We start from the raw sequence: 25,795 nt of genomic DNA, 5'->3' as shown, positions 1-25,795 counted from the left end.
ACCCACGTGGGCCAGAGGCTTCCAGAAAGTAACTGCGAGTGGCCGCGCGCACCTCTTTTTTTTTGTTCCTCTCCTCGTTGCTGCTGCCACCATGTTGAGCGTCGCGCGCCTAATGGTTCTACGCCGCGGAGGGACCCCCTGCGGCCCCGCCCAGGTGAAGCGCGCGCTGGGAGGGGGGGCTGAGGGGGGCAGGGGAGCGCGAGGAAGGACGGTTGGGCCACCCACTGCGCGCGGGAGGGGCGGGGCCAGGGGAGCCAGGGGCGTTGGGAGACCCCTTGCAATAGCAGTAATAATTGAAAGGGAACCCTTCTTTCTCTTCTGTCTGGTGTCGCTGAGGGGGCGCGCTCTCAGCCACGGTCCTGAGTTCTTGTGAGCCGCCTTGGGTCCCTTTTTTGGGAGAAAGGCGACATAAAAAAAAATGAAATACATAAAAATATATCAATAAGTAAATAAATAAACTCAAAGTGCTGGTCATGACCTATATAAAGTGCTACACTGCTTCTGTGTGTGTGTGTGTGTGTGTGTGTGTGTTTTGTGTGCCTTTTTTGACCCATGGCGACCCTATCATGGGGTTTTCTTGACCAAAAAAAGTTTCTTCAGAGGGGGTTTCCCCTGAGGCTGAGAGAGTGTGACTCTTTGGCCAAGGTCACCCAGGGAGGGTTTTCATGATGGCTGGGAAGGGATGGTGTATCTGCCATGGTCCAGGCCTCAGAGGGGGAGACTCAGCTTTAGCAGGCCTGGCCTAAAGAACTGCCCTCCATCTGTGCCATCTGACATCATTCGGTTTCAAAGGGAGAGAAAGGCAAGCCCAGTTTCATCAGGCCTGGCCTAAAGTAAGAAGAAGAAGAGCCCTCCCACCATGCTCTCTGACATCATTCGGCCTCAGAGGGAGAGAGGCTAGCCAGGTTAAGCCTAAAGTAAGAAGAAGAGCCCTCCTTTCAGATGGCATAGAGGGAGGGCTCTTCTTTAGGTCAGGCCTGATAAAGCTGAGCCTGCCTCTCCCTCTCTGAGGCCTGGAGGGAGAGAGAGGCAGGCCAAGCTTCATTAGTCCTGGCCTAAAGTAAGAAAACGAGGCCTTCCTCCATACCATCTGCCATTATTTGGCCTTGGAGGGAAAGGAAGGCCCAACTCCACCAGGCCTTGCCTATAGTAAGAAAACAAGCCTTCCCTCCAGTCCATCTGCCAGGCCTAAGATGGAGAGAAGAACTGCTGGACTTATTCCCCTTCCCAGTGCCATTCTCTTCTCCTTTTGTGTCATCTCTTTTTAGATTGTAAGACCAAGGGCAGGGAAATGTCTAATTAACTATTTTTAAGCTGCTCTGAGAGCCTTTGTGGCCGAAGAGCAGGGCATAAATATAGTAAATAAATAAACACACCATGCTGCGCATACTTTTGAGCACTGATTCTCAAACTCTGGCCTTCTGGATGCTTTGGACCTCTGCTCCCAGAATCCTAGACCTTTGCTCAAGATGGCTGAGGCTTCTGGGAGCTGAGGTTTTTAGGCTGTTGTTGTGTGTTTTAAAGTCATTTCTGACTTATGGCAGCCTCAAGGCGAAGTTTTGTTGGCATGATTTGTTCAGTGGCAGTTTGACATTGCCTTCCCTGAGGCTGAGAGCATGTGAGTTACCCAAGGTCACAAGGTGGGCTTCATGGCCAAATGGGGAATTGAACTCTGGTCTCCAGACTTATAGTCCAGCAGTCAAACCACTATGCCACACTTGTTCAGGTTATTTGAGAGACCATGTCTCCCAATATTCTCTCAGCCTCAGGGGAAGGCAATGGCAAACCTCCTGTGAACAAATCTTGCAAAGAAAACCCCATGATAGGGTTGCCATAAGTCAGAAATGACTTGGAGATACACACAACACACACATAAGCCGTGTAGGGCTTTACAGGTCATGACCATCACTTTGAATTGTTCCTGGAAACCATCTCCCCATATGAACTTGCCCAAATACTAAGGCCTTCAGGGGAAGGATGCTTTCTCTCGGTCCCAGGCTTGCCTGATGAGGACATGAGAGAGAGTCTTCTCAGTGGCTGCTCCCAACCTCTGGGAATCCCTTCCATGGGAGATTACACTGGCTCACTCTCTGCTCTCACCATGTTATTACAGTGTGCCCTGCATATTCGCTAGAATTAGACCTGCATGACCCCTGTGAAAGTGCCCTCGCTTAATGCTATGGCAGGGGTAGGAAACCTGCGGCCCGCGGGCTGGATGTGGCCCGGCGAGGCCTTGGGACTGGCCCCAGCCCAGTCCTGCCGCCGATTGCCGCCGGGGCCTTTGGCCTCTCGCGCGCAGGGGCAGTTGTCTATAGAAGCCTGCATTTATGTTAACATTTTTAAAAAAATCAGCAATTTTTTTCGCGTGCCCTCCACTTTTTTAAAAAAAGTGTCCACCATTTGAAAATTTTGTCCTGCATTTGTCCTGGTTTATTTATTTATTTAATTTAATTTAAAAATCATTTAATTATTTATTTTTTGGCTTCGGCCCCCCAGTTGTCTGAGGGACAGCAACCCGGCCCCTGGCTCAAAAAGGCTGCCTACCCCTGTGCTATGGAATCCTGGGATTTGTAGTTTTGTGAGACATTTAGTCTTCTCTGTCAGAGAACTCTGGTCCCACAATAAACTACAATTCCCAGGATTCCATATCACTGAGCCAGGGCAGATAAAGCAGTCTCAAAGCAGATTATTTCTGCAGTGTTTTTTGGACCTTAGAGACACCATAACTGACTTGGTGGGTTTGCTCTACTTGAGTTTTGCTTTGTTTGGCCTGAAGGTCCAGTCTTTTGATTCTCACAGCAGCAGGACCAATGTTTCTTAAGGTGCCCCAAGGAAAATTGAGGCATCTGTTTTTCCTTATCATTTGCCCTTCTGCTGGCGTCTGCTATTCAGACATGCACTGCGTTTAAACACGGAGGCTATATTTTTGCCATTGTATGTATCTTGCATGTAAGGAGATGTGATTTCCCCTGTTTGTCAGATTTCCCCTACAAGACATATAGAAATTCAGTTTTAATTTTTTTAAAAGGTGAGCTCTGGTAACACTGAGAGCCGTTTCTAGGGGTAGAGAGTGCATTTGCTTAGATGCACCAGAGCAAAGTTATCTTTTGTTACTAGACTTCTCTCTTGCATAGCTGTAGGAACTAATCAAATTCTCATTTAATATGTGGAATCATGTCATCTCTACCACCTACAGTGAATGTTAATTTCTGTAAAATTACGTGTGGAAGTAACCATCTGCCAGTTTTTAATTCTATTATGGTTGGTAAGGTAATTTTGACACCTCTTAATTGAATGGGGGATATAGGGAGCATCTCTTTTAGCTGTTATTAGTATACATTAAGTGCTTATCTTTCAGTTAATAACTGAAACATTGAAATATTCCTATAAATAAAGTTAGTGAAGGTAAGAACACAAGTTAAATATATTTTCAGAAAGGGAGAGGAAGCAAAGTTAGTATGAATTAGAATGCTTTGGAGCCAGTGATATTATCACAAAACTGTTGTAAATGTTAATTGGGAAACTTCTTGGATTGGATGCACATGAAAGTAAAAGTATTGGGTTTTGTTTTTTTTAGCATGCTGCCATACATATAGAAAAACTATCTATGGACTGTAGAACTTTTTGACGTAACGGACGCTCTGCGTCCGCACGTGGTGCACCGGAAGTGACGCCGCGAGTGCGCCCTTTGGCACTTGCGGCGCCTCTTCCAGGGCCCAAGAAGGAGCGCGATTTCCGCGCTCCTTCTCTGCAGCGTCCGGGAGTCGCGCCGTTTAAAGGCTGCATCTCCCGGATGCTGCAAGCGGCAGCGGAGCCAGACCGCCGCTTTTCGGCGGTCTATAACCCGCCTTTAGGATATATTTTCTTGATAGAGTTTGAAGACTGAGAGTATACTCTTCCATATACTTAAATGGGAGAGAATACTATTGAGCTTGCTGGGATTTTCCTCAGAGTAAATATACACAGGGCTGGGATTTCAGTCTAGCACTTTTTATGGCTTCCCTGATAGAGTAAACTAGCATGCTTGCCAAGGTTTTGCTCAACGGATGCATTTTTCTAATATAATTTACTTTGCTAGGGGGCGTGTTTTTATGGTTTAAAAGAATTAACAGAGATTATGCAAGTTGTCACAATCTCATTACAAACAGCTAATCAAAAACATACTTTATAAGCTTTTTCTTCTTCTTCTATAGGTTATCTGGGATGGGTTAAGTCAAGATATTCTCAGAGCAACAGTAAGCAGGAAATATGCGTAAGTATTTATTCAAAGTATTTATACTCTAAATGCTCTTCATCCACAGAGGCTCTTAGAGTGGCTTACAAATCGTTAATTTGACAGGCCCCTGCCCTCAGACCTACAATCGAAATACGACAGACACACAAGGAAAAGGCAGTGGCAGTAGGAGAGGGGATTAAGTCCAACAGATACTGCTTGTTCTTCTCTCCTTCTGAGGTCAGGGCATTGGCAGTTGGAATAGAGGGAATGCCTTTCATCTTCTTCTGGATCTAGGCATGATAGAGCTGTGTCTGTCTCTTCTCCTCTCCCTCCAAGATCAGGGCAGTAGTGTACTTGAACAAACCAGCAGTTACTGATTGTGAGTTGTTAAAATGGCAACTATATTGAAAATCCTACACACAACTTGGTTTACTTTTGTGGTGCGGATGAATAAGCATTTCCATGTCCAGAGTCCAAGATGTATTTGTGAATTCTGCACCCTTCACAGGAGTTGTGATATAATCTCTTCTCTGGGAAGGTTATGTCGATAAAAAGAAAAGGGGAAAGTGGGACATTAAAAGAAGAGCAGTTATAGTTATGTGAAGGGTACAAGACATGCAAAAGTCTTCATAAATGGGCATTGCAAACAGATTTGAAAAAAGCAAGCATGTCTGGCATTTACTCTGTGCCTAAGGAACAGCAAAAGAGAAAGGTCATGGTTTTTTGAGAGCAGGAGGCTTTCACATGATAGCTGGAAGAGCAAAGGTCACAAATGGGAAGGGGATGTATTAAGAATGCAGAAAGGGGGAGAGCAAGGTCATAGATAACTGGAGCATAGATGACCATGAGAGCATGGAGATCCAAAATCAGTGCAGGAATTAAAAGTGAGGAATTGGATGGTTAGAGGAAGAATAGTGAATTATTTTGGTTCTGAGTGTTGGATAAAGATGATTACAGAAAACCACAGGGGAAAATGCTGCCATTATTCAAGGTGGATAGAGATGTTTGTTAAGAATTCAGACAAGAGTAGTTTGTTGTTGCAGTGTTATACTTGACTGTTTAAATTGTGCGCTGATTGTGGATCACTGTCTTTGCGAACATCTCATGGTTTCAGACATGTCAAATATTCCTATTAAAACTAAAGGTAGAAACATGGTTGAATAGTGAATAGGTGAAATTAGGACATAAGAATTCTGTGGAATCAGATCAAGTGTTATTATCTGGTCCTAACTGACAAATCAAATGTCTCTACAAGCACCACACAAAAGTGGTGACACTCCCCGCCCCCCCCCCTTTTCTCCAGCATTTATTATTCAGAGGTACAACTGTGCCATCCAGTCTGTTTCTTTTCACCAGTTTTTCCTCCATCACTCCACCACCAGCAGTTATTATTCTATGGCTGCTGAGGACATTTAAGTTTTTATTGAGTTGTTCAGGGTTTCTTTTTAGGATTGTTTTCTTCGTACAGCTTTTTTTTAATAGTTTGCCCACATCGGGCTTCTTCTAAGTCCACTGATGCCTCCAGTTTCTATGGGGATGTTGCCATTTTGTGTACCAGTCTGGGTTAACATTAACATATATGGTACTGCCTCCAACACAGAAATTTCATTTCCCTATTAAGACAGGGATAGAAGCATTTGTGGCCTTCCAGATATTGGGTGACATTAGGAAGGTCTCACTGGCTCCTAATGTATATGTATGGAAGAACAGCTCTTTCTCTCAGGAAGTAGGAGCAGATTTATATCTCTCCTGCTAGAAGTTGGCCCTCCATATGTACGGATTCTGCATCCATGGATTCCACCATCCATAGCTTGAAAATATATATATTTTTAAAATCCAAAAAGCAAACCTTGATTTTGCCATTTTATATGAAGGACACCATTTTACTACACTATTATGTACAATGGCACTTGAGCATCCACAGATTATGGTATCCATGCCAAGGCATGGAACCAAATCCATGGGAATACTAAGGGTACATTGTATGCCAGTCTCCATCCTATTGCTTGTTTCTGTGTACCTATCTGTATGCTTATATTAGTTTAGTGTTTTGGAAGCAGATTTTCATTTGCTAGAAAAGTAATAATCAGTTACCTTAACCTAGATGGCAAACCTTTAATCCTTCATCTTTCAGCTCAGAAGCAATCAAAGGTGCTGTCATTGGTATTGATCTTGGCACAACCAACTCCTGTGTGGCAGTCATGGAAGGAAAGCAAGCAAAAGTGAGTGCAAAATAATTGGCCTCTTTTTTGAGTTGTTGATTTATCTTTCCAATTGCTGTTACCAATTAATAATTTTCTCTTACACAGGTGCTGGAAAACTCAGAAGGTGCCAGAACTACCCCTTCTGTTGTAGCATTTTCAAATGATGGTGAGCGATTGGTTGGCATGCCAGCTAAGCGGCAGGCTGTAACTAATCCACCCAATACCTTCTATGCCACAAAACGGTTAATTGGGCGGCGATATGATGATGCAGAAGTGCAGAAAGATATGTAAGCAATTTAAAAAAACAACAATCTAAACATGTTTATGGGAATTATAGTCTTTTATACTTGTGTAGGTACATTATCTACAGGTGTCTTTAAGTTTTTTTGTTGTGTGCCTTCAAGTAATTTCTGACTTATGGCAACCCTAAAACAAACTTATCATGGGATTTTATGGGGCTGAGACTTGCCCAAGGTTACCCTGTGGGCATTCATGGCTGAGTGGGGATGAATCAGACCTTAGTCCAGAGCTGTAGTCCAATGTTCAAACCACTGTACCATGATCACTCAGAAATGGCCTAAAGTGTGTGAAAGAACCTTAACTGTCTGGAAGGGGAACATCTGTGGGCTTGATGATAGCAAAGGACAAGACCATACTTCCTCCCTGAGTTGGCCAGAGCAGCTTTGCTCATGCCACATCATCCCCAGCTGGAGAAACTGCAATGTGGACAAAACCGCACAATTTTAGGGCCACTTCATAAGCCATGTGGCTGAGCCAGGGACTGATTTTACCCCACTGTACCATTCCAAGTCAAGAAAAGTAAAGCAGAGTTGGGAATCCCAACTGTTTATCTTTGAAGGGAGATAAGCTGGGAGAGAAATCCATCCCGCTAATTCCAGCATACTGCATGGTCTGAACTGCTTTGGAAGTTTCTGTGGGCTAGATTAGTCCTGAAGACAAGAACTTCCCTTATTTTGGTCTAAAACTGAATTGAAATATGTGGAGATGGCTCAGTATTTTCATATATCTGAGTACAGTAGTGAAAGTTTAGCTTATTGCATGGGAGAAATATAGAAAAAATGACAAATTTGTAAATAGCTGCACATTTTATTATTTGGAGTGAGAGGAATTCTTGTGAGATGGTAGCATATGCCATTTCCCTATTTCTAAGAATTTTACAATGCTTCCCACTTTCTCTTTTCTGGGAAAAAGAGAAAATGAAATCTCTGTTTCGGAGACAACACAGAGATATTTGTTAAGCCAGGTCCATTGTTACAACTGTTTGGAAGGACTATTTTTTACAGTTTCAGAATCAATTGTTTGAATGTTGGAAGGGGGAATAGAGAGCAGCTGCTGTAGTGGGAAAACAATGACAACTGCTCCTATATTATTATTGGGGTGTATATACAATATTAGCCTTTAGGAATCACTTTGTAGTGTTAAATGTTGCATCTGCTAGGATAGATTCCCATTTCATGAGTAATACCATTAGAATGCTTGGAATAATATTTCTAAAGAATTTGCTGCTGTGGATCCTAATTTCTTGTAAATACTTATGCTTTTAGCAAGAACGTTCCTTTTAAAATTGTCCGTGCCAGTAATGGTGATGCCTGGGTAGAAGCTCATGGAAAGTTGTATTCTCCAAGCCAGATTGGTGCCTTCATATTAATGAAAATGAAAGAAACTGCAGGTTTGTACAGAAGAATGTTTATGTGGCTATGCCTAATCATTACCCCCAGTCTAAGCTACTCACAAGGCGGAGGTGGCGGGAAAAAATAAGATTGTTTCCTGTGTGCCACTCTCATCTCCTTAGAGGAAGGGCAAACTTTCAGTTTTCTCCATAAATAATACAAAAAAGGTTGCACACAAAACATCCTGTGTATTCATAATTAATTTTTGCAAAAATATGTGACAGTTTCATTGATACATAGGATTCAAAATATATACAAAAAACACTTCCGTACAGCCGTATTGTTAAATTGTCTTCTGATAGCTATGGAGCATCCAGTTGTGTTGCTCCTTTTTTATGAGGTCCAGATGAAGCTTGAAGACTTTTTTCAGTGGTGTCTATAACAGGGATTTGTAATTAGTTTGTGTTTCAGAGCAAATTTTGAAAGTATTCTATATGTATTTGGATAATGGCTATTACAGTTGGCCCTTTGTAACCTGTTTTGGACCCCCTCCCCCCATGGATGCCAAAAACCATGTGACCTCAAGTCGTGTTGTTTTCAATGATGGTATGGCACATATACGCACTGCCGTTGAGGGAAATGGGATGGGGCCAACTGCAGATACTTGGATCCGTGCCTGTGTGTAGAAAAGGCCGACTATATTCCTATGTCTGTTATATCTTTCTATCTTGCCTTTGCTATTGTTGGTACATTCCTTTGTGATGCTGTGGATGTAACAAACGGTTAAAATTTTAAGTGATAATATACAGATAATTCAAAGGAAAACACACTGAAAACTTCTAGTTAGAAATATAGTGACACATATTTCAGTAATGCAGCCAGCACTCTGCATCCAAGATACAATTGACTGGTTTGTTCTTACAGACACTTTCTGCTTGCTTTCTAGAAAACTACTTGGGACATCCTGCAAAAAATGCTGTAATTACAGTCCCTGCTTATTTCAATGATTCTCAAAGGCAGGTAAGGTTGCTGAAATCCGAGTTTCTGTGATCTCTATATCTGTTTCCCATTATCTTTTGTTTGTCAGAAAGAGAATGTTCAGGACAGTTTTCTGTATACGTTACTCTGTAAAAATGTTTTGCTAGGTCTTAAAAGGCATTGAGACTTGCATATACTATATGAGAGTTAGTATGTTGTGGATTAATTGGAATCAAATCTGGATCTATGTATGAACAAACAATATTTAATTTGCTTCCCTCTTCTTTCAAGGCAACTAAAGATGCAGGACAGATTGCTGGACTCAATGTTCTGAGAGTGATAAATGAGCCCACTGCTGCAGCTCTGGCCTATGGGTTAGACAAGGCTGAAGACAAAGTGTAAGCATATGGTTATTCTATATGATTTTAACAATTCTACTTTGTAAAATCTCTCCACTGGCTGACTATTAGTTTCCGGGCAAGGTACAAGGTGCTGGTTTTAACTTTAAAGCCCTACATGGCTTGGGTCCTGACTTATTGCAGAAGTGCCTTCTCCCATATAATCCACCCTGCACTCTTCTTTCTACTGGGAATAATCTGCTACAATTTAAGAAGACTAGACTTTCAGCAGTGACCCAGAGATCTTTTTCAGCAGCTGCTCCTAGACTCTGGAATGACCTGCTGGATGGGATCCGTCGGATTACCACCTTGGAAACCTTCAAGAAGGCTATTAAGACGGATTTCTTCCGGCAGGCCTTTCCAGACTAGAACACCCTTGCTGGCCTGCCTCCCCTCCTCTCTTCTTTCATCCTCCATCTTTTACCCTACCTGGATTCCACCTGAAAAAAATTATCTCATATTAATGTATTTGTACATTGATGTTTTTAATTTTTATTTTTTGGTTTAATCTCTTTTTAGGACTTGATTGTGTTTTTATGCTGGGGGGAGAGTTGGGGATTTTGGAATTTTTAATGCATTTCTCTTATTATTTTACTGCTGTAATCCGCTTGGATTCCCTGAGATTAAGCAGAATACAAATAAATTGTTATTATTGTTATTGTTATTATTATTACTTCATATCTTTAGGAAGCCTGAGCTTTTATGCTTCATTGTCCAATAGATCTAATAAAACTATTGGCTCCTCTAGCTGCCAGCTTCTGAGTATTGCTGCATGTTGATATTATTAGGACGATAGGAGTGCTTCCTGGAATTTTGAGGCAAGCAGGGATGATGGAAGATTGATAACTAACTTTTCAAATAAAAAGTTCTTGTGTGTTTAATATAGAGAAAGATAGATCTGTTTCATCAGAGATGTAGGGTGAAACTTCAGAATGGCAGCATTCCTTTTTTAATACATCTGCTTAACATTCAGGAGTTTTGAATGGTGACTATTGAAAAGTCCACCATTTCTCTTATAATTGAGTCATATTCTTGTTACTCTTGTTCCCTTTCTTTTCTAAGATATTCCAGTTTTTACCAGTTATTTATCAAAATAAGATTGAACAGATGATACTGATAATGGAGGACCTTTTCAATTAAAAGTTGTTGAAAGAGGAATTAGATTTTTAGATTAAAAGTGGTTGAAAGGGGCAGTTAACACTTAACTCCTTGCAGATAGTTGAAGAGTCGACGTTCCCCATGCTGTATGGACACATTAAGTGATGATATGTATGTTTTCTTTCATCTAGTATTGCAGTCTATGACTTGGGTGGTGGCACTTTTGATATTTCTATCTTGGAAATTCAGAAGGGAGTTTTTGAAGTCAAATCTACTAATGGTGACACTTTCTTGGGTGGTGAAGATTTCGATCAGGCATTGTTGCAACATATTGTAAAAGAGTTCAAAAGAGAGGTGAGTAATTCACATTTCTCAGTCTCGTTTTCAGAAAGCTACTTCTGTTGATTTTTTGTAGTGTGAGGTTAATCCAATCTTAAAGATACATCTGCCAACAAACGTTTGAGTTAATCAGCAACCCCCTGCTGATTTTTCACAATAAAGGCATTTTTTCTTCCTCTTACCATTGGTCTTGTTGAGACCATCCAGCAACTAAGTCTTCCGCAAAGTATATTTCTGTCTTGTGAGCACAGCACAGAGATGGCAGTCTTTGTAAAATGAATGTGTTTTCATAAATATCTCATGTTATGGTGGTAGGCATGTGTGCTGTAGTTCCTTCCTAAGAACTATGAATGATATATATATAACTTTAGATACTTTGACATATGATAAAAAAGACCTGAAGCAGCTTTATTTTGGCCTGTCTGTATGAGCCCTATGTTTAATTTAAACCAGGGCTGGGGAGTAGGAGTAAGGAGTAAGGTTTTTACAGGAGTGGGAGTAGGAATAAGGTGTAACAAAATGTATTTGTTACTCCTTATTCCTATTATATTGTACATGCAAAAACAAACAAAAAACAATTTTGGCGGGATACAGACCGCCCCTTTCGTGTGGCCTGCACCCGCCCCTTTCCCCAACGGATCGGGCCCACAGCAGCAGGCCTGGAGGCCCCGATCCGCCACTTCTGCAGGCTTTGGGGAAGCAGTAAAAGCCGCTTCCCTGCAGCCTGGAAAGGGATGTCCTTGGGGCTTCATGCCCCACGGACACCCCGACAGCGGCGGGGAAAGAGAGAAAGGGGCCACTCGGCCCCTTTCTCTTCCGTATCGCTGGTGCGGTGGTTTAAAGGCTGCACCAGCGATACACGCAGCGAAAGGAGCTCTGTTTTGGAGCTCCTTTTGGTGCTGCTGTAAGGGCACCATAAGCCCACGCACGTCGCGCTGTGCCGTCATAATGGCAGCGCCCATGTAGACAGGGCACCACCATTTTGATGCCGTGGTTACATGCTGGGGTTGCGGGGCGTCTGTAAAGGATGCCCTGAGGCAACCCTAGCACATATCCAGGCCAGTGCAAAGTGCCGGTCTAGATACCGCCCAAATTATATTGCACTGGGAAAGGCACTGGGAGGCAAAGAAGAGACACTTACGCACTCACACACATGTCAGCCTTGCATAGCAACTGGAACTTTTCCCCGAGGCTGGGGAGTAGGAGCAGGAGTAGGAATAAGAGGTTTTTACAGGAGTAGGAGTCAACGTAACATTAAGAAAAAATATCTTACTCCAGAGTAGGACAAGGAGTAAGCCCAAAATGACCACTACTCCCCAGCCCTGCTTTAAACAGTTGATAATAGGTTCTGCTAGTTTGATTTAGACACAGATTTTGATATATCCTTTTTGATTTTGTAACCATGATGAGGTATTCTTTCTTTTCTGCAGCTGAAATAAAAGCATAGGGTTGAAACAGATGGCCCTAAAGGGGCAGCTTGATTCCACCCCTTTGAACACCATATCAGGGCCTCAGCCTTGCTGGCTCAAAAAGAAGTGGCAGAATGCCACTCTATTTTGAGCTGGCAAAAAGTCAGCTTTTGCACTGCAGCAGCAGCTTTTCGGCACTCCTGTGGCATATAAACATTGCGCCACCAGAGCACCATAACGCTGCCCGCTGAGAGCAGCGTTGGGGCATGCGTCATATAAACGTCATTCCTTCCTGCGTCCCCGAAGCTCGTGTATTGTGCCAGTCTGCTTTGCCTCAGGTTGATAAGTGTTCAGTTACTGGGCTGTAACTAGATTAGATCTGAAAAAGGTTCCCAGTTTCACTTATCAAAAATTCGACAATGTATCACAATTCAGAAATTTGTCTCAAGCCCAGTAGATCTTATGTTGGAACATGTTTGCTACAAAGTCTCTTAAGTTGTCTGTAGTGCAGTAGAACTGCTACTGCTACTTGTGTTCTTTAATATTTTGAGGGTTGTTCAAGAAAACGTTTGCTCATGAAGAGCTGGTTTGAATATTGAATATACAACAGGTTGTGGGGATGTTTTTGCATCCTTTATTCCACCTATAAAAGAGCATGGCTGTGTGTGTTCTTTTTTTCAGACAGGCGTTGATTTAATGAAAGATAACATGGCTCTACAGAGAGTGAGGGAAGCCTCTGAAAAAGCGAAATGTGAACTCTCGTCTTCAGTCCAGGTGATCAACTCACACTACCATTATGTTTTCATATGGATCCTTTACAATATTGATTCCTGAATTTCTTTAGTTTGAGAATGATGTAAAGCTGTTGCTCAGTCCCATTGTAGCACTTTAAAAGCAAACTGTGAAGTGTCTAGTGATCCTATAGATGTGCTTGGTGCTTTGGCAAGATAGTTACTGGTTTAAATTCTGTTACATCTATAACATGGGACAGAGAGCTTGGACTAAGGTTGATAGTAATATGTGCTACTTTTGATTAAGAAATGTGGACATTCTTGATTTTACTTGAGATTGCTAAGAGCAATTAACAATGGATCAATCAGATTGCTAGGGACATTGAGCACATTTAATTTCCCTTCCCAAAACTGGTACCTTTGAGTATAGTCACTGAAGTATTTATTCCACTTTAACAGCTATAATAAATGCATTATAGTTTGAAATTGCATTACTTGCATGGAATGCACAAGAACAACAAAGTAGATGCTTTATAATAACATTTATTTGTAATACCCTTTCCTCAAAAGGACGGAACATCAAATATATATAATATAAAATGTATGACAAAACAAGACACTATAAAATACTAAAATAATATATACTGAAAACAAACTCCTTATCAGTCACTACCCATCTTGGTCACCTTAGGCACACTCAGCAACTCAGGCAAATTGAAGAGGAAGGTCTTCAACCCTTTATGAAAGCAAGTGAGAGCCTTCTCCAGCCAGAGGTGCAAAGGAAGACTGTTCCACAAATGTGAAGCCAGATCTTGAAAGTCTTGCAGCCTTCATAGAGCCATATGCATTAGTGGAACTGCCAATAATCCTTTGCTTGTAGATCTTAGATTCTTAGATGGTACCTTTGAAGATCTGATGAAAAGTCTACTGCTGTTCCGAGAAATTTGGTTGATAATTTGTTCTTGCATTATTTCTAATACTTGATGTTCCTTGTATTGCAGACAGACATCAACTTGCCATACCTTACAATGGATGCTTCAGGACCAAAGCATTTGAATATGAAGCTGTCTCGCTCTCAGTTTGAAGGGATTGTAGCTGATCTGATCAGAAGAACAGTTGCACCTTGCCAGAAAGCCATGCAAGATGCTGAAGTCAGCAAGAGTGACATTGGCGAAGTTATCTTGGTTGGCGGTATGACCAGAATGCCAAAGGTATAATAGATTCCCTGTGACTTGAGATACTTGGATCTCATCATCCTGGAGCCAGTGGTGGTGCCCTTTGGACCTTGCCTGGCTCTTAAAAAAACAGCAAAAGTTAATGAAATGTGTTAATCAGTGGAGAGGGTTGGTGTAAAAGTCAGTATTACCCTTGACACAGTGAAGCATATGTTGTTTTTGTAACTCTTGTGCATGATATATTTTGTTACATCTAAAATCTAAAAATCTACTTTGATGTAAGGTTTTCATTCTCAGATTTAAGGGCTGCTTGGAGGTTTTTAGCTACTTTCAAGTACGCTTTTCTGTGCTACGTGGAAGGATACTTCAAAAAGCTCTGTATGAGGGAAAGGGTACAATACCCTCTTTTGAACAGTCTTCAGTCTGAAAGCAGGACCTATCCCTGATTGTAATGTAGATGGAAGAAAAGCATTGACATCATGATAATGGAAACCCCTGTTTTCAAGTTGTCATTTTCTTTTTAGAATTTCTCACATCTATTAAGTTTCCTGTTACATTTTTTGCTTGTGGATAAATGTTTTGACCACACTGCTCTTGCCATATATCTGTCTTGCAAGGTTCAGTCCTAGCACTTTGCAAAATACAATTATGTAAGGGTCGCTATGAGGCAAAGGGGCAAAAATCCCATAAGGTTTTCGGCTGTGAGCATATGGGACAGCTGTGTTTGACTCCCGTAAGATATGATGCTTGTCTTGCACAGCAAATTTCAAGGCTTCTGCTCCTTCTTGGTAATAGATAGCAGTGTACATTGTATATTGCCACAATAGGAAGATACTGGTAATTTGTCTGTGTTAGTGATGTGTGCCTTCAAGTCGTTTCTGACTTATGGTGACCCTAAGGTGAGCCTTTCATGGGGTTTTCTTGGCAAGATTTGTTCAGTAGAGGTTTGCCGTTGTCTTCCCCTGAAGCTGAGAGCATGTGGCTTGTCCAAGGTCACCCAGTGGGTTTCATGGCCAAGCTGGGAATTGAACCCCAGTCACCAGAATTGTAGTCCAACACTCAAACCACTACACTACACTAATTGTGGCAATTTTGTGAACTGGGAGTGAATTGAAGTGGCATTATTGAATATTGTGTGCCTGTTTCCTCTGTATTACTGTTCTCTGTGTGTTTATTCAGGTGCAGCAGACTGTACAGGATATGTTTGGTCGTGCTCCTAGCAAAGCAGTTAATCCTGATGAGGCTGTTGCTATTGGTGCTGCCATCCAAGGAGGTGTCTTGGCTGGGGATGTTACTGATGTGCTCCTGCTTGATGTGACTCCTCTTTCTCTTGGAATTGAGACGCTGGGGGGTGTATTTACTAAGCTGATCAATAGGAACACAACTATTCCAACCAAGAAGAGTCAGGTGAGAAGGACAGTGTTCTGAATATCGTCCTTTGTGTTCTTTTCTGTGCCTTTTCACTGTATTTCTTACCTTACTTTCTCCTGTACCATTGTTCACCTAAAACCAGAATATTTCTCTGTTGAACTCTAATAAAGGCATATTTATCCTGCTTTGCCACTGAAAAGCTTGCAGAATAGTTTGCATGTAATCAGTGAAAACCAAATATTTGCCTTCAGGCATACAACATAAAAAAAACATCAGAAAGAGGTGGGAAAGGATCATTCAGGGCAACTCCTAAACTTAAATGGTAACTTTTGTAATCTGCTTTGGAGAGAGGACTGGTCCAGCAAATCTGGTCCTTTCAGTAGAAGTGATGGAGTGGTCTTGCTTCTCATTTCTCTCTCTCTCTCTCTAACAGATTGGTGTTAGATGATAGGGTTTTGCTCATAACATTTAAAGTAATCTGAAAATACTTTGAATTCTTGTAATGTTATATATGTGTTATGCAGCATGGTTATGGTTTTACTGCACTATAGCAATAGCTTTCAACACCTGTATTCATGGCATAATCAGTAGATTGTGGCCAGTTATATTCAAGAGAAGCTCACATAAGATATGAGGTGCTGGCAAGATTGACAGTCCACTGGGGATGCTGCCTTGTTTTAGGGCTGTAAGGTAGATGATAGTTTTTCTGGAATTTAATTCTGTGTTTGTCTGTGTTTACTTCTCACGTGCTAACAGGATGGAGTATTGTTTAAAAAGAAATGACTATAAGTTCATTTTGGCTTGATTGTCTTAAGTACTTTGTCTTTGCTTCCAAACGTTTAGCTATAGAACATTGCCACATAACACTAGTATTAAATATGTTTCTCTTCCATAGGTATTTTCTACAGCAGCCGATGGACAGACTCAGGTGGAAATCAAAGTCCATCAGGGTGAAAGGGAAATGGCTGCGGACAATAAACTGCTTGGCCAGTTTACTTTGGTATGTTAATGTCTGATGTGAAGGCATATTTTTGTTTACAGTAATAGTTATAAAACTGTGGAACGCCAGTTCACTGCCTGTTAGCTTGGCAAAACATCTCTGCAAAAAACCATAAACTCTTATGAAACAGTGCTGATAAGAGGTCCTCTTTTTTTAAGCCGAACCCTATAAAGTCACTAGTACTTTCAATAATGTTAAAACTGCTGTTCTGTTATTTTTATCAAAGAATGCTCTAGCAGGTGTTGTCTGTCTGTTGTTTTTCTAATATAAATTCGAGTTGCATCTGTACCCTACTCAGGGGTATAGTTATAGCACAAGGAGCTGTTTTGTACCAGTTTGAAGCATTGTTCCATCTAGATCAGTGTTACCTTATGCTTATTGGCCACAGTTCATCAAGATTTCAAGCAGAGTCATTCCAATCCTGCCTAGTGGATACCTAGGGCCTTTTGAATGCCAAGCAAGTGTATTGCCCTTCAGCCCTCCTTCAATATAGCTGTAGTCAACAAATGGGTTTTCTTTTGCTTCTGTTATGGTTTGGGACAAGACATAGCATTTCTGCCAGTTGCCATAGTTGGTACAAAGCTGTCCCTAATGAGCTTACCTAACTATGTTACTAGTTATATAGACATTCTGAAGAATAGGGAGTAGGTAAAGACTGCTTTGTAGCAGGCTGCTTTAGTAAATAATAAATTCAGCCACAAGTTCAAGCCTAGAATGCTCATAGCATCAAAGTTTATTAATAACTGGATCTCTTTAGCGTTATCAACAGAGCATTTTGTGATTCCAGGTTGGGATTCCACCAGCTCCAAGGGGAGTACCCCAGATTGAGGTGACTTTTGACATTGATGCCAATGGAATTGTTCACGTGTCTGCAAAAGACAAAGGCACAGGACGGGAGCAACAGAGTGAGTGCATGGATATTTACTTCTTTAAAGAGGAGGATGGATGAAAAAAATGTGGTTGCAGTCTAGTGTTTGGGGGTAACCCATGAACACACACACTTAAAAGCTTGAGCAAAGGAGTAAATCTAGAATGAAGGTGTAGCAAATACCAGTGAGCCAAATGTGACCCTTGGGAAGGTTACATTTTGCATCCTCTAAACCCAGTTTATATGGGGGAGGGGGTAGAAGTGGTGAAAAATACAACAGAAAAGACTACCACAAAAATATGGCAGCTTGACTTCCTTTGCCCTCCACTACTCCCTCCCTCCCCCCCCAAAAAAAATATTGCAGGAATCTCATATTTCAAGGGTCATCAGTTTACTTCTAGTCTCCCTCGAAGTGGCTGTGCAGCTTGCAGATGGCTGGGGGAATGCCTCCATTCGTTGCCCTGCCCTATTCTAGAAGAAAGCTGCTTGTAAACTAGGTGATCATTTAGAACGGCACTTCCAATCTGAGCTTTCCTTTTTCTTGAAGCATTTGATGAGATGTCTGAAGTTTGGTTGCTGGCCAGTGACAGATTAGTGTGTGCTGTGATGCAATCTATCAACGCCTCATTCTGAAAACCTATGTGGAAGATTGATGACTGAGCACACACAGTTAGGAAGCTGGCCTACCAGGACTTTGGGAATACAGAATCTGTTCCTAATTATGACAGAGCATCTGAGGTGTTAGAAAAGGTTAGATTATGCAAGAAGGATGTGGTTCTTAAACGAAAGGCAAGCTGTCATTTAAAAAATAATAATAAAAGGACAAAACAGGCTAATTGTGGAGTTCATGGGGCCATGTCATTGCTGCCTTCTCTTAAACTCCATATGTAGAACCAAGAATTCTGAATGCTGAGCCTTAGCTAGTTAGCACTAGCTGTGCTAACAATGTGCGGACACAGATAAATGTCTGGTAATTATATTTAAAATGAGATATATGCTAACAAATGCTTATCTGTTAACCCAGGGCAAATGGTCCCACTATGATGTCTTTCAGATTTGTTGGACTACAATTTACAGCCATTCTAGCTGGGGTTGGTAGGAGCTGTAGTTCCAGATATTTGAAGTGTGCCATGTGAGGAAGATTGCTTGCGAGTAAACATTAAAACAAGGGTTGAAAATAATGTTGTGTAAACTGGATTTTCCCACTCATTTCACATTACAGTTGTGATACAGTCTTCTGGTGGTCTTAGCAAAGATGATATTGAGAATATGGTGAAGAATGCTGAGAAATATGCAGAAGAAGACAGACGAAAAAAGGTAATGTTTATCAGGGTAAAATCTTTATTTCTAATGCAGCTGCATCTTTTATAAAGGTGGAGTTAACAGCTCTGATGCCAAATAAAAGTCAGCAGTTTATGTCTGATAATTTTTGTGGTAAAAGAGTGCAACTGCTTGTTGCATTCACTAATCTTTCAAAGTTTTTTTCAGACATATTGCAGAATAGTTACATAGCTTATCAAGTCAGTTTTCTGTAAGTTACATGATGATGATTTTGGATTTTGGATTGAAAATTTCCAGATTGTTTGGTTAGAGTATGTGAGGTATATCCTACAACTTCAGCTGAAGTAGAGTCTTTTTATACAGACTCTGCTTCTGCTGAAGTTGTAGGATATACTTCATATACTCTAACCAAACAATCTGGCAGTAGTTCTCAACCTTCCTAATGTTGGGACCCTTTAATACAGTTCCTCATGTTCTGGTGACCCCCCGACCATAGACAAGTGGTGTCTCAGTTCCTAAGACCATCAGAAATATGTGTTTTCTTACGGTCTTAAGCAACTCCAGTGAAAGGGTTGTTTGACCCCCAAAGGGGTCGCGACCTGCTGGTATAAAAGTACAGATAAGAATAAGAATAGTATTTACATTTCTATACCACTTCATACTGAACTAAGCAGTCTCTAAGTGGTTCACAACGCGTAAGCCATTTGCCTCCAACAAGCTGGGTAATTATTTTACCAACCTCCGAAAGGATGGAAGGTTGAGTTCAAGTCTGCTCAAAGCCAAAGCTGCTAACAGTAGCAGATCTCAAAAGCCTGGGGAAACAAAACAGATTCATGAGGACTCTATTTTTTTATGAACAGAAGGACTAGCTGGGACATTGAATGAATTATGTAAAGCTGTTATCATGAAGGATTTCAGTCTTTGCTATAGCATGTCTTCCCACTTGGGTATGGTACCTTTTCTGTGAAAAAATAGGTGTGAATGCCATGACAATACAATGTATCAGTGGTGCATCTGTTATCAGTAGGAATGTTTTTGAAAAACTACAGTCTCCTCACTATATGTAGTTGCTGTCACCAAAGTACATTAAGACTACAGATATTCAGTTATGAATTGAAAATGCAAACTGCTTATATCACATAGTCTATATGGTCTACTTGTAAATAAATCTTATAACATATAAACATTACAATCTGTTAGGCACATGCCTCCCACTTTTAGTGAGATACTATCATCTTTTTGCATGGCAGTTTCTGCATGGCAGGGGATTGGACTGGATGGCCCATGTGGTCTCTTCCAACTCTATGATCCTATTCTATGATTCTGTTAGGTTTTTCACAGTATGTTTGTGACCACATCTTGGCTACATGATTAGGAGTCATGTAGCGTTCACATTAGTAACTTCAAGGAAGCATAGAGCAGTTTCCATTAAGTCTGCAAGTAATGTTTAGTTCTTTCCAGTCCCCATTGACATTTTAAGGGTTTTGCATACTTATCTTATCAGTGTTCTTTTTTTAGGAACGTGTTGAAGCTGTGAACATGGCAGAAGGAATTATCCATGATACAGAATCCAAGATGGAAGAGTTTAAAGATCAGCTGCCAGCTGATGAGGTTGGTATCATTTGATTCTTTGTGATAAAAGCAATTATAGATTTGTTTCACTCAGTAGACATAGACTTTGGGCCGGAACAGACTGTCATAAAAAGCTGGCTTCCAGCCAGCTTGGGATAGGACGCACAGACGCGGCCCCAAGATACCTGGAAGCTGGCTTCAGTCCACCCAGCACGCCACATGTGGGCTGGCTTCTGGGTGCCCCGTCAGCATGGTGTTTATACACCACACATTGCCGGAGCACCTTAAAGCCAGCTTCCAGCTGTGGTGGCAGGTGGAAATCTGGCTTTTTGCTGTGACGGCTTCAAGGCACATTGAGGCTGTGACGTGCAGTTGCTGTGGCCTCAATCCACCTTTGTAAGGGGTGGCTTAAAACTGCCCCTTTGGGGTGGTCTATTTCACCCCTGAGTTCACTTGTTTGCTTGCTTTATTGAGAACCTGCACAACTTACATTTTGGAAGATAGTAAGTAAGCTATCATAATGAGAGAAGCTTTTAAACAACCCATGCTCTTTATAGCAACCCCAGAAAATATAGGTAATAAATATATAACTATATGAATATTCAGGTATGGGGTTCTATCCCTTATGTGAAGAAGTAGTGCTGAAAAAAGCAGACTCTTGATTATCCAAATGTATGTGTGTGGAAGGGGGGACTTCACAGTATCCAGTACTGTTCCATTAACAGCTAGTGATGTCACTTGAATTCATATCATCTACCTAGAATTTACAAACCTTGCTGAATTGAAATCTTCACTGCCAAATACAAGCCAAGCATTAAAATCTCAAACTATTTTCTCCACCTAGTTGCTAGTTTTGCTACTGCTCACCTAATGAAGGAAGATAAACACTTCCCTCCCCACACACACCTGATAATGTTACAGCTAACTAGTTTTGCCAGTGCACTTGGCTTGCTGCTGTCTAAAAATTAGCTGAAGCCCCAGTGATATAGAAAGCAATTTAATTTTTTATAATCATCTTCCACTTCCATACGCTCTCCAAAGAAATAATACTGAGTTACCCAGGATTTCCAGACAATCACCCATCCAGATATATGCAAGAGTTTTCCTGCCTCTGTTCAGCAGGAATAGACTCTGTTCTGTCTGGTTCTTACTAAGGTATTCAATCTACTGTGCCACTTTGGACTAAGTATGAGGTTTAGGTGCTTGAGGTTTCAATCCAAACACACTTGTTTGTAATATATTGAAAACCAACGGGTTGGGATTAATTGTACTAGTCTTTCTTCTTGGCTTGTTTTCCCCCCATTTATGTGGGGAAGTTTTGTTTTGTTTTGTTTTTTGGGAGGGGAATTCAATCACATGAGTCCTACCTGCAGTCCAGGAACAGACTGACTACCCTAGTGAAAGGAAGGCCATTTTCTGACCTTGGTACTGATAGGGTGCTGCTTGCTTTGGAAGTCTAATCTTGTGTGTATTGCCTTCAGGGGGAGGGGGGAATTCCTCAATACCCTTCATCCAGATCAAAGGGAACAAGTAGTACTAACCCTGGGTAGTAGCCAATAGAGACATAGGTGAGACCACTGTTATGATACCATGTTTGGTCATCATGATTCACTTCAGACAGCATCTTCAAAGGCATCTAAGCCACCTGCCCTGTGCTTTAGCTGTGTGAAAGTATATGTGGTACAAGTAGTCCCTTCTGTATAGCCCGTTCTGAGTTCCCAAATTAGGAATTGGGGTGCAGGGAGAGTAGGAGAGCAGAGAAACTGGCAGAAGATACAGAGGCTGATGCAAAGCTACATTCTTCTTTGTGCTGCCATTCCCAAAAGCAGCAGGACAGCAAAGTTGTTCTGGAGTAATTCTGCAGGACAACAGACTGGTAGATTTTAGTAATCAGCAAGAGAAGCTACATAAGGAGCACCTCACTACTGAAAGTGTGAATTTGTTACACTTACACTGACTTGAAGAGACCCCAAGATCACAAGACCTGCTAATGTCAGCAGTGTACTTTCCTTATGTGTTTATTGACCCATGGGTGCAGACTGTGGCTTCATAGTCTTCCTGGTTTACTTGATTTAGGTTGCGATCTGCCTTTCACAGAGAATCAAAATAATTATAGGCATGCTTTCTGACTGCTTTTTAGTGCAACAAACTGAAAGAAGAAATTGCAAAAATGAGAGAGCTGTTGGCTCGTAAAGATAGCGAAACAGGCGAGAACATCAGGCAGGCAGCAACTACCTTGCAGCAAGCATCCCTGAAACTTTTTGAGATGGCCTATAAGAAGGTAAGAAAGCAACATGTTGAAAATTTGGGTGGGCAGGGGAAAAGGGGGTAGTTTCAGAGTCAGAAGGGTCTGGGCATGTGATCTTAAAATGGTCAAAAGAGTAGAGGAAACCAAACACAGCCAAAAGGTAAAAAAATGTTAAGAGATCTACTATTGGGCACTGCAAAAACTCCTCTAACTGTGGTCCCAGTTAAATGAGGCCATAGCCGACCTTAGGAATGATGGAAAAGCTTCAGTAAACGTTTGCTTGCAGTCACCAGTTTCAGATTGATGGGGAGCTAACCACTTATTAACGTAAACATACATGTTTTCTTGATTTATCTCATTTATGCTGTGTAAACATCACATGTCAACTTTTCACTTTTCTTCGACATCACAGGACCGCTTTCACTTCTGGCTAAATGCTCTTGTGGATTAAATTGTACAATCATTTTCTAAGTTTTTAAAACAACTTTGCAATGAAAGATTGGTCCCATGAGTGGTGCAGACATGTTTATTTGGGAAAGCTTATTTTATTTACGTATTTATTTTTTGGGTGCAAACATGATTTTCAGCCCCTGAATCTGCTTGATTCTGATACATATATTGAAAGGAGGGAGAGATCATTTGTATATAGTTAATGGGAATCATGTTGCCCTTGTTGAGGGGTCCCTTGCAGTCCTCAGTTCTATAAACCGGATTTAAAACAGCAATAATAAAAAGAAAACAAAGGGGCCATAGAAGCACCTTTTTCAGGTGAAATTAACCTCTGGTGAGTGTACCTTTAAAACTTTCACAAATTAAGAAGAAGCAACTTTTAGTTTTTGATAATCTCCCTAGCACTACTGATATGGGATTGGGAGGTACTGAAAATGGTTGTGATCCTTAGAACATGTCTAATGTTGATAATATATCTCTGAACGGTGATCAGAGAAGTAAACTATTTCCCATCTGAGATGAAAACAAGTAACTTCTCAGTCGTCAGTATTGGAGAGATGGAGTGAGACTGTTCTTAGCCAGTAGCTATGTTAGGTGAAGTTTGTTGTTGTTTTTTAATTAATCACCTGCCATAGCCTCATTTCAATGTCTGTGGACCCCCCCCCCCTTCCCTCTGGTTCCATCTCAGGACAACATCCAGGTTTGTGGTGTGCCCTCCAGTCATTTCCGACTTATGGCAACCCTATCATGGGGGTTTTTTGGCATGTTTCTTCAGGGGGGTTTGTCATTGCCATCATCTTGATGCTGAGAGTGTGTGACTTGCCCAAAGTCACCCAGTGAGTTTCCATGGCTGAGCTGATATGTACTTGTGAATTTTTCTTATGCCAACATGGCTATGTTGGCTTTTTATAAAAGTTTAGAAGTGTCTACAAATATAATCCAGATTCTATAAATTGTATAAATGGTCTTTCTCATTATTCAAACCCCAGAATATTAGTAAAAGACATCAGGCAAGCCAAACCACTTGAATTTCTTCATAAGAAAGTACATGAGTGTGATTGTTCTAGCTGGCCACTGAAGTAACCTCTGTTAACTTATTGCTCTGATATCCTTTATCAGGAATTCTCTCTACTTGAAAATATGGATTACAGACACATTATCTGAGTCTTTAGAGCTAATTCTGTTAACATGTAAATTTAATCAGTATAACTACAGACAGGTGAATTACGAAAGTCCAAAAACCCACTGCCATTGCTGGTAGCTTTTTTTAAAAGGTATTGTTTCTGTGAGTGAATACATGGGAAGAATTTTCATACTGGCCACTAAAAGTAAATTTCTGGTAATTATGGGGACTTTATTTATGGACACTGCCAAGTAAGGCCTTTCTACTTATGCACTTTGTCCTCTTTGCTGCCATTTTGATACCTATTTGCAGTGTCCTTGTCACTCCTCTTATGAGACCCCAGAGACTATGGCCAAAACCAGAAATGTGAATCATTCAATCCTCCAGATGTAGTTGGTGGATTAGAGATGAATGCTGGGTATTGCACTTGTAATTCTGCCCTTTCATCATATTTTATCTTAAAAGAATTAAGAGTCTTCTAGGAATATAGCCATCCCTTGTGATGGCTGCAAACACTATCTGTATATGTGCCTTCTAATGGTTTGTTAACGTACGGTTATCCCATGAATTTTACAGGATTTTCTTAGGCACGGTATATTCAGGAGTGATTTTGTCAGTTCCTTCCTCTAAGATACAGCCTACAGTACTGGGTATTCATTGGCGGTCTCCCAAGTATTAACCAGAGCTGAGCTGACCCTGTTTAGCTTCCAAAAATCAGACAGGATCTGGTATGTTTAGGGTATTTAGGCAGTAAAGCAGTACCTTGTATCGAAGAGTCTTCAGAACTAATATCCATGATCACAGTTTGAAAAATAAAATGCTTTTCAAAACAGACCAGTCAAATGACAGTTCTTGACAGAAGAAAATAAAAACTTCCCTAATACCAAAGCAGCTTGCTAGATTAGAAAGAATGTTATTGGGCCTCAGATTTGCTGCATTTAACACTATATACTTTTTTTTTCCCCAGATGGCATCAGAGCGGGAGAGTTCTGGAAGTTCAGGGAGCTCTGGCGATCAGAAAGAGGAAAAGCAGTAACTTGCAGTCTTCCATAGATTGCAGCAGGAGGAGGACAATGTTCCAAAGCTTGGGAAGCAAGGGAACTTCCTGAGCAGCTGTGGGCAGACTTATGTCTTACTGTGTTTTTGCAGTATTCTATACATAATTTCCTGAATGTATAAATTTAGTGAAGGTGTCTACTTGTGTAATTATCATTCAACAGAAATCAATTAATGCAAGAAAACTCCCCAAGGTCAGTGACATTTTCAAGTGTGTCCTAAGGATTTGTGGAGTTCTTACTTCTGAGAAAGAGGAATAAGTGCAGCAGTAACTTCTGAAAGTTTAGGAACCATATCACAAATCCATGGTGGGGTGAGGATTCTTGATGCCTGCATGGTATGTTCCACCCTTAGTAACAGATACTCCTTTTGGGAACAGATTTCTGCTTCAGCATGAAGGGATATTAATGGGGCCTGGATTCAGAGGAGGCAGGGATTAATCTACTTTGGTAGAGAATATGCAGATTTGCACCTTAATTTAGTATCCTTGTCTAAAAGGAAATGGGTTGTTTTACTGTAGCTGTAACTATAAGTAAGGCTACTCCAAAGCACCATGTACTGCTTGTCTAGGCTTTTTGCTCTGCCCAGCATCTCTTCCCTCCTTGCAGAAGCACTGCTTCCTTATTAATAAAATTGTTCTTTCTTGA

The 25,795-nt window shown here is 41.1% G+C and overlaps 1 protein-coding gene and 1 non-coding gene across 3 annotated transcripts; both read left to right on the top strand.

The window, feature by feature from the left end:
- HSPA9 (heat shock protein family A (Hsp70) member 9) lies at window positions 1-25,795 on the top strand. Of its 2 annotated transcripts, none has more exons than XM_089477643.1 (17): window positions 1-154; window positions 4,194-4,252; window positions 6,351-6,438; window positions 6,526-6,707; window positions 7,986-8,110; window positions 8,998-9,071; window positions 9,321-9,427; window positions 10,717-10,879; window positions 12,955-13,047; window positions 14,006-14,215; window positions 15,359-15,586; window positions 16,446-16,550; window positions 17,338-17,455; window positions 18,641-18,735; window positions 20,218-20,310; window positions 22,412-22,552; window positions 25,060-25,795. In XM_089477643.1, exons 1-17 carry the CDS (start codon window positions 92-94, stop codon window positions 25,126-25,128), a joined length of 2,013 nt encoding a protein of 670 aa, XP_089333769.1. In that variant the 5' UTR covers window positions 1-91; the 3' UTR covers window positions 25,129-25,795. The 2 variants fall into 2 exon arrangements, with proteins under 2 accessions (XP_089333769.1, XP_089333768.1); XM_089477642.1 differs by lacking the exon at window positions 1-154 and adding an exon at window positions 3,198-3,270.
- Window positions 18,017-18,083, top strand: LOC149305270 (small nucleolar RNA SNORD63). The gene has a single exon (XR_016271794.1). It is a non-coding gene; the product is annotated as a small nucleolar RNA SNORD63 (small nucleolar RNA).

Source organism: Sceloporus occidentalis, unplaced genomic scaffold (assembly GCF_023333645.1).
Source record: "Sceloporus occidentalis isolate IW3139 unplaced genomic scaffold, rSceOcc1.0.p SCAF_12, whole genome shotgun sequence".
Lineage (NCBI taxonomy): Eukaryota > Metazoa > Chordata > Lepidosauria > Squamata > Phrynosomatidae > Sceloporus > Sceloporus occidentalis.
Note: the sequence above shows the minus strand (reverse complement) of the source record. Positions and strands in the feature narration are given on the sequence as shown.

Bases quoted from the DNA above. Each gene is read 5' to 3' on its own strand.
- HSPA9 (XM_089477643.1), top strand. From the start codon at position 92: ATGTTGAGCGTCGCGCGCCTAATGGTTCTACGCCGCGGAGGGACCCCC. The intron at 13,048-14,005 runs GTGATCAACTCA...CTTGTATTGCAG, and splicing joins AACTCTCGTCTTCAGTCCAG to ACAGACATCAACTTGCCATA. The intron at 16,551-17,337 runs GTATGTTAATGT...TTGTGATTCCAG, and splicing joins TGCTTGGCCAGTTTACTTTG to GTTGGGATTCCACCAGCTCC.